Source organism: Primulina huaijiensis, chromosome 9 (assembly GCF_012295235.1).
Source record: "Primulina huaijiensis isolate GDHJ02 chromosome 9, ASM1229523v2, whole genome shotgun sequence".
NCBI classification, from domain to species: domain Eukaryota; kingdom Viridiplantae; phylum Streptophyta; class Magnoliopsida; order Lamiales; family Gesneriaceae; genus Primulina; species Primulina huaijiensis.
The window spans coordinates 22,720,421-22,728,444 of NC_133314.1; the positions used below are offsets into that span (position 1 = coordinate 22,720,421).

General features: G+C 32.8%; 1 protein-coding gene across 1 annotated transcript; it reads left to right on the forward strand.

Moving 5' to 3' along the window:
* Positions 1 to 2,675: 2,675 nt before the first annotated feature.
* LOC140984138 (uncharacterized) lies at positions 2,676 to 5,747 on the forward strand. The gene is made up of 8 exons (XM_073451369.1): positions 2,676 to 3,133; positions 3,388 to 3,958; positions 4,062 to 4,175; positions 4,327 to 4,392; positions 4,479 to 4,544; positions 4,636 to 4,689; positions 5,166 to 5,292; positions 5,372 to 5,747. Exons 1-8 carry the CDS (start codon positions 2,856 to 2,858, stop codon positions 5,443 to 5,445), a joined length of 1,350 nt encoding a protein of 449 aa, XP_073307470.1. The 5' UTR covers positions 2,676 to 2,855; the 3' UTR covers positions 5,446 to 5,747.
* The last annotated feature ends 2,277 nt before the right edge of the window (positions 5,748 to 8,024 follow it).

Below are 8,024 nucleotides of genomic sequence, written 5' to 3' on the forward strand. Positions count from 1 at the left end.
TTTGATTTTGGTTTCCAGGTTTAAATTCATTTTTACTTACAGCATTTACTTCTGGAAATGCTGTTGATCCAGTGGGTCGGGACTGATGATTTCTCATTAATAGCTCGTTGTTCTTTTCCGCCACAAGAAGACAGGCGATGAGTTCAGAATATCTCGCAAATCCACGCACTCTATATTGTTGCTGTAGTGTTATATTTGATGCGTGAAACGTGGAAAATGTTTTTTCAAGCATTTCCGATTCTGTAACCTCATGTCCACAAAATTTTAACTGCGAGATTATTCTATACATCGCTGAATTGTAATCACTGACTTTTTTAAAGTCTTGGAATCTTAACATATTCCATTCATCAAGGGCGGTTGGAAGTATAACTTCCCTTATATGTTCAAATCTCTCTTTTAATCCTTTCCACAGAGCCATGGGATCTTTTTCGATGAGATATTCACATTTTAAACCTTCATCAAGGTGTCGTCGTAAAAATATTATAGCTTTTGCTTTTTCTTGTGATGAAGATATACCATTTTCTTTAATGGTCTCGCTTAGACCCAATGACTCAAGATGCATTTCTACATCAAGAGTCCATGGCATATAGTTTTTCCCAGTAATATCAAGAGCGATGAATTCGAGCTTTGCCAAGTTTGCCATGGTGGTACTAAAAATTACGATGCATTTTATTAGTTAATGAATATTGCAATACAAAGTAATGGATAAACAACAAGTACAAGTATTCGTAAAAATAAAGAAAACACACGAGGAGGATATTCTCCGATAAATACAAGACTGGTGAGTATGATAACCAAAATAATTAAAAATAACCTCGTGAAAGCCATCTTCTTTTTTTCTTCGAAAATTTGATGAAGAATAATTTTTAGAGAAGAAGAGAAAGTTGGAGTGATTGAATGTATTTGTGAGATTGTATTTATAGAGCAAAAACTAGCCGTTTTGTTACCGTTTATTACCGTTGGTGTATAAGAAAATAAATGTATGTATTTGTATAATTTTATGGTAATAATATGGTGTATATAATATTAGTCATATTTAAATAATTATGTATATCATATCACATTATTATAATTAGGTGTCATAAGTTATTTTGTTTAAAAAACCTTATAGGCTTTTATACTTGTCGTATCCCTTACCGGGAGTGTGGGATGTCGTCTTAACATCCTCCCAGGATTTATAACAAGTTTTTGAAAAAATTATTTTTATTATTTCTAACAATAACATTATATTATATATTACATATATAAACAATAAATAAATAACAGTAAAATAAATATTATTACTTTTGTTACCTTTTTCTTCTGTTCGGAGCTTGGAAAAATATGGAGGACTTTTAGAGCTTCGTGCTGATAACGTGTTGTGAAAAAGTAAAAATTTACGGTAAAAAGTAAAAATCTCAAACTCTCAAAATTATCACACTACACACTTTATAATATTTTTCTCTCAACTCAATTGTGATTTTCTTCACAAATGAGAGATCTATTTATAGAAAATTTTTACAAATAATCCAAAAATAAAATACATCATTACCTACATCATCACACACTAATTTTCAATATTCAACACCTAATTTTACCTAATTTTCAACATTCAACATTCACATTTTCAACACAAATATTTAACACATTTTTAAATAATTTTTCAACACATTCTAAGATGATGCCATTATTTGTTGGGAGATTTTTAGAAAACAACAATTGTTCTTGCTGATTAATGATTGAAACAATAAAAAAATGCAATTATATAGTTATGGATTGCTATAATAATTCATGAGAATTGAACAATTAGAAGAAAAACTGATCAATTTTGTAGACGAATCTCGTATCCGACCCGACACATGAAAAAATATTAAAAGACGTGTATCGTATCTTTCGTTAGAGAATAAATTAAATCATGATATTAAGCTAGGAAAAAGGCAGAAAAATAAGTAAAGTGTCTTGTATTGAGTAGGATATTTTTTTCAAAATTTTAATAATAATAAAATGTGCGTAATATATAGTAAATTTCAAAAGTAAATGTAGGGAATATAATAAAATGGATCGGAGTAATTGTGAGCGAAGACAATATTAAAAAAGAGTAGGTCCAACTCATCCCTCAACTCCATCAGTCCACACAATGTGTGTGTGTATATATATATATATAATTTTAATCATTTTTAGACAAAGATAAAAACTTGTGTGAGACGGTCTCACGGGTCGAATTTGTGAGATGGATCTCTTATTTGGGTCATATATGAAAAAATATTATTTTTTATGCTAAGAGTATTACTTTTTGTTGTGAATATGGGTAAGGTTGACTCGTCTCACAGATTAAGATCCGTGATACGGTTTCACATGAGAACCACATTTAATGAGAAAAAAGATACAGAATCAATTAATGTCGTTGATTTGTATTAATAAATATTTTATACTTCTTTTAAACATTCAATGAATCATAATGGGAGGTATATAAATAGATAGATAATCACTTTTTTAATTTAATTTAATTTAAATTTGTCAACAACCCGACCATGGTTTGACTATGGGGCCCAATCCTGCTTATGCACTTGTGTGGGACCAGCCCTTTGACCCGTATTCTCCCCACCAACTTCGATACGCCGTCGTTCATGAAGTAAAGTAATAATAAAGAAATTCTTTCTAGTAGTGTCTTGTGTTAATTAGTGTACTCTTTTCATTTCATTTGTCTAATCTCCTCCAAATGTTAGCAATCTGTTGCGGTGTCTCCGTACCCCAATCATGTACGCCACCAGTATATATACAACCTCTGCCAAATGAATCCATCTCAGCAGATGTCAGATTACTAGCTAAATTCATTGAGAAATTAAGTAGATCACAGACACAAGTTTTCTAGAGATATGGCAGAAGAATTTGATCACGGCGGAGTTTGTGGAGGATCAAACTGGTGGAGTTCGCCTAGAAATCTCTTCAGTTCCTCTCCTTGTTCATCCGCAACCAACGGAACAGGAAGCTTCGGCTGGCGGAGCAGCCATGAACTGAATATGGACATGAAAACAACAAGGTCAAGCGACAACTCGGCCGGTTCAGTTTCTGCTTGCAGTCCTACGATACTTCGTGCTGTACAAAAATTTCAGCAGCGGCCCACTGCTGATGATTGGATCAATCAGGATTTGCGGTAAGTTTCTTGTAATATGATATCTGTGTATTCAGTTCTTTGAGAATTTCTTCATTTTTTTGGTTGAGATCGACTCGAGTTCCTTGTGATTATTGAACTTCTTTTGTCCCATTGACCAGCCTACTACTGGTTTAAAACCAAAGTAATACATACCCCAAAAAAAAGCTGAGTTTTTTTTAGTCTTGTTTTCGTTGTAATAATACGAAAACGTATGTCAATTATCTAAGATGCTTATTTTTTTTGTCATCTTGCAGCCATGATATTGGAAGATCGGATGAAAATTATTCTCAAATCGAACAAGCATCTGGAGCCCTGAATTCAAGCATGAATTATCGGCACCAAACAAGGGGGGTCGATGACTGCAATGAAATCGACAAATGGAATTCCCAGATTCATTTTTGTGGAGATTTTTCTGTCAACGCATTCAAACGAGAGAGTCAGATCGGGTTTTCTTTACAGCCGCAGCCATTAGATTCCATTACCGAATGCACTGAAACTTGCCAAGGGCTAACTACCAATTTTCCACTGAATTCAACTTCATATAGCTACACTTCAACCTTGTTGCGAACTTTGTTTCACTCCGATTCTTATCATTCCCGACAAACTATGTTTGATAATCAAGAAATTAATTATTTATCGGCTACAAATTTTTCCCATAAGCCCTATGTAGCAAAGCAACAGTCTTCTCATCGTTTGCATTTCAGCAATAACACACCCTTTTGGAACGCCGCCGCGGCTCCGCCAGATTTTATCCCATCAACACCCTCCAAGTACCTTACCTCAAGTCATAATAATTTCCCCAGTACAAGTCATGATGATCAAAAGGTAATATATATAAAGATTCATACTTCCTGTTTGCTTATTATGCATGTAGGTAATTTCTTGAGATCGTTTTTCTCAACTTAGAGAAAAATTTGAAAAATTTCAGCTGGGTAAGGAAGAATCCAAGAACTTGGCCTCAGTGGCGAAGAAATCAATCAGCAAAGAACCAGCATTCAAGCATCCAAGATTAGAAACTCCATTATCATTACCAACCTTTAAGGTACAATAAATAGAGTACTTGATTTTAACTGAATTCAGCTTTTTGACAAAATTTTAAAGTGAGCATTGGCCCGTTCTCTTTTGGAAGTAAAGATCATGTTTTTTCAAGTAAGTGGAATCTTATAGCTTTCATCTCCTATTTTTTTCCCCAGGTCCGAAAAGAGAAACTGGGGGACCGAATAACTGCACTCCAACAGTTGGTTTCACCTTTCGGAAAGGTAATAATTTGGATCTTTGATCGGTTTTAAGGAAATCAGTACTCTTAATTAATCTGTATTAACTGAGAATTTTATTGTTCTTTCAGACTGATACCGCATCTGTTCTACATGAAGCAATTGAATATATCAAGTTACTCCACGATCAAGTCAATGTATGTCCTTAATTAATTGCAATATTATATATCATATTATTGCAACTGACGATTCCTGTAACGATTCATTATATGTTTTTTTTTGTTTCAGGTATTCAGCACTCCATATTTGAAAAATGGGTCTCCGCCATTGCAACACCAACAGGTAGGTGTTTCCTCCGATGGCTGTATGCCTGTATCCACTCAGCTTTTCAGCATCATTTACAAAAATAAAAATAAGTTCGAAATAATATACTCTCCGACTTGTGAATATCCACCTCCTTTAAATTCTTAAAATTAGTCGATACATTTAACAAATATTATCCGTAAGCAATGAGGCGGAACAAGGAGTTGTGCACACTGCCCAGTGGTGAGACTGCCATTTTTCATTGTAGGAGGTTTTAACTTAGTATCAGGGCTGGAGATTGCTAAAATGTTCACGGTCTCATAGTTAAATGCAAAACCCCAAATTTTTCATGAAGTTTGTTAGGAAGACCTTTGATTCCTAATATATACATATATATATACCCTAAGAACTTAAATTTTGAAACATAAATGAATCTTGGATATCGATTCAATGCTAAATAATTAATTTATAATATTGATATTACTCATAACTTGAAGTTGTAATATTTTATGCAGGACCAAGAAGGCCTAAAACAAGATTTAAGCAGCAGAGGTCTTTGCCTCGTGCCGATTTCAAGCACCTTCCCTGTTGCTGCTGAGAAAATTTCAGATTTCTGGACCCCTACTTCTGGAAGAAGCTCAGGTAGCTAATTACAATTAGGCTTAAGAATTAAAAAAAAAAACAACTGAATACCACTAGCTAAATTTTATCTATCCGAAAGAAAGCTGGATAAAGATAAGATACTGCAAAAATGGAAGCCAAGTTGTTGGGTATGCAAAAATTCAGGAAAGGTAGACAGAGAAAAAGAGAAGGGGACTAAAGAGGCCACCCTTCAAGAAAGACAGCCAATCCTGGCCCATATAACAAATGATCAAGGAACAGATTATAAAACCAATGATTCTCATAAATTTGTTGCAAACTATGTATTTAAATTGATGAAGGGAAAAGGAACAAGTGCTATATTCAGCTTTAGTTTGATTACTACTCTTGATGATGCAGTGTGCATTATCAGTTTGGTCTGAATTTAGCAGATTATATAACTTCAGAATTGTTCCTGTTTCTATATTTAATGTAATGGATTTTAGTTTGCAACTTAATTAGAAATCGTTTCTTTAATGCATGCTTAGTTTTAGGGTTTCTTATTCTTGAGATGGGTACGTACAGGTTGTGTATGTGCATGCGTCCATTTACCCCCGTTAACAAGACATATATATTATTGGCACTGGGCCGGTTTAACACATGCGTTCATCTAAAATATTTCTAGGATAAAACAAAATTCCATCCAATTGGCAAATATTTTTTTATAATATTGACAATACCAAACAAGTAAATATTATAGAAAACAAAAAATTCCTACATTAATGTCACGGCAGCCCACTTGTGATATTGTTCTCTTTGGCCCGAGGTCTCACGGCTTTAAAACGTGTCACAACGTGCGGCGTCCACTCAACACTGGCTCTGATACCAAACGTGACATTTGGTATTAGACGTTTTAAAACCGTGAGGTTTCAGACCAAAACGGACAATATCACAAATGGACTGAGCCGTGACATTTGGTATCAGAGCTAGTGTTGAGTGGGCGCCGCACATTGTGACGCGTTTTAAATCCGTGAGGCATCGGGCCAAAGCGAGCAATATCACAAATAGGCTGAGCTGTGACAATTAATATGCAAAATTGTGTAAATCAAATATAGGGATGTTTCAGTACATACAAGAACCTAGCTAGCTAGCAGATAAAATGATAGGAAATTAGTATATATTATTATTATTTAATGTTCACTTTTTTTAGCATTAATTCCCCAGTCTCTGGATGAATCTTATCCTTACAGAACATTTTCTATTTTACTCATCTGTCGTTTTATTTACTTTTTGATTCTATTTTCATGAAAATAAATAAATTACGGACTCTAAGATTATTCTAATAACTTCATTAAAAAAAAGTACAGTTCGGGCAACGAATTGTATAATATAATACATTAATATTCTCATATGCAATTTAATTATAATTAGAAAGCGTAAATTGGCAGACACAAATGCAAACGAACACGATCCTGAATTCTTTTATAAAGTAACTGGCGAAGCCTGAGAATCATAATATTAAAATGATATTTGACCAAATACGCTACTTTTAATTACACTTTCTCGTCAATTCGATATAATCATGTACATCAACAATTTTCCAATATTAAATGTTTCGACATAATATCACTACAAATCTCAAATTTATGAGAATTTATTTATAATTTATGAGAATTTAAGCGACGTCTTTTAGGACACTGCTAAAAAATAGACAAACATGAGAAGAATAAAAAATTAGGTCTCATCTCACCATCGTCAAGTACATCAAACGATACATAAATCTATACTTCTATACTATTATATTAAGTGTGAGGACATTAGACACCAATTTTTTTTTTCCAATTTTACCCTTATATGATATTATATTACATTTTTGTTTTTTATTTTTTATTTTTTATTTTTTAATTTCAACACACACTTTTATTTTTATTTATTTTTCAACAATTCAAATATCAATTTAGTCCCTGCATAATTTGTCAAATTTCACTTTAATCCATCGATAATAATAAAAAAGATTGTACACATACGTATTGCGTGTGCATAATAACTAGTATATATAAATGGTGCAACATCTACGGGAAAGCTCTATCAAGAAGTAGTTTCGTAATTGCATATAGCTTTTGGTTTTGAACCTGACTTGACGTTTACATGATCATCGAAAGTATGTGGGTTGTTTGAGCCCCATGAGTTGGGCGTAAATCCATAGATCTCAATCCATGGATTTCTATAAATGTAATCTCTTTAACCAAAATAAAGCGTTTCAAATTCTTAATTATTAAAAAAAAAATTAGAATTTATTATTTAAATCAATTAAAAAAATCAAACCTTGATGATATTTTTTCAATACCAAAAAACCTAAACGATTTTTGTTGAAGCTTAAACGCGATCGAGGAATTGTTATGACAATTCATTCAATAAAAAGAAATCCAACCAGGTCCAATTCATTGGATTTCTTACAACATTTTTGGATACTTAAATGTAAAACCATATAAATTAGAAAACACAAATTCTAACAATTACTCGCGTTAATCATGTACAAAGCATTTGAAAGAACAAAAAGTCGTTACTCCCATTAGGAGTACACATAATATAGTCAAACCACCAATTAAATAATAAACTTTATTCAGGTTATTTCCACGAAGCTACCTGATGGGTACATTTTCCAAAAGACCATAATCTTAATTAATGAAACTACAAGTATTTGATAAATAACAAAGTATCATAAGTCGTCCTTGAAAGGCACACCAGAATCAAAAAGCCGGCAACTTAATGAATTTTAAAAGACAGAACAGGAA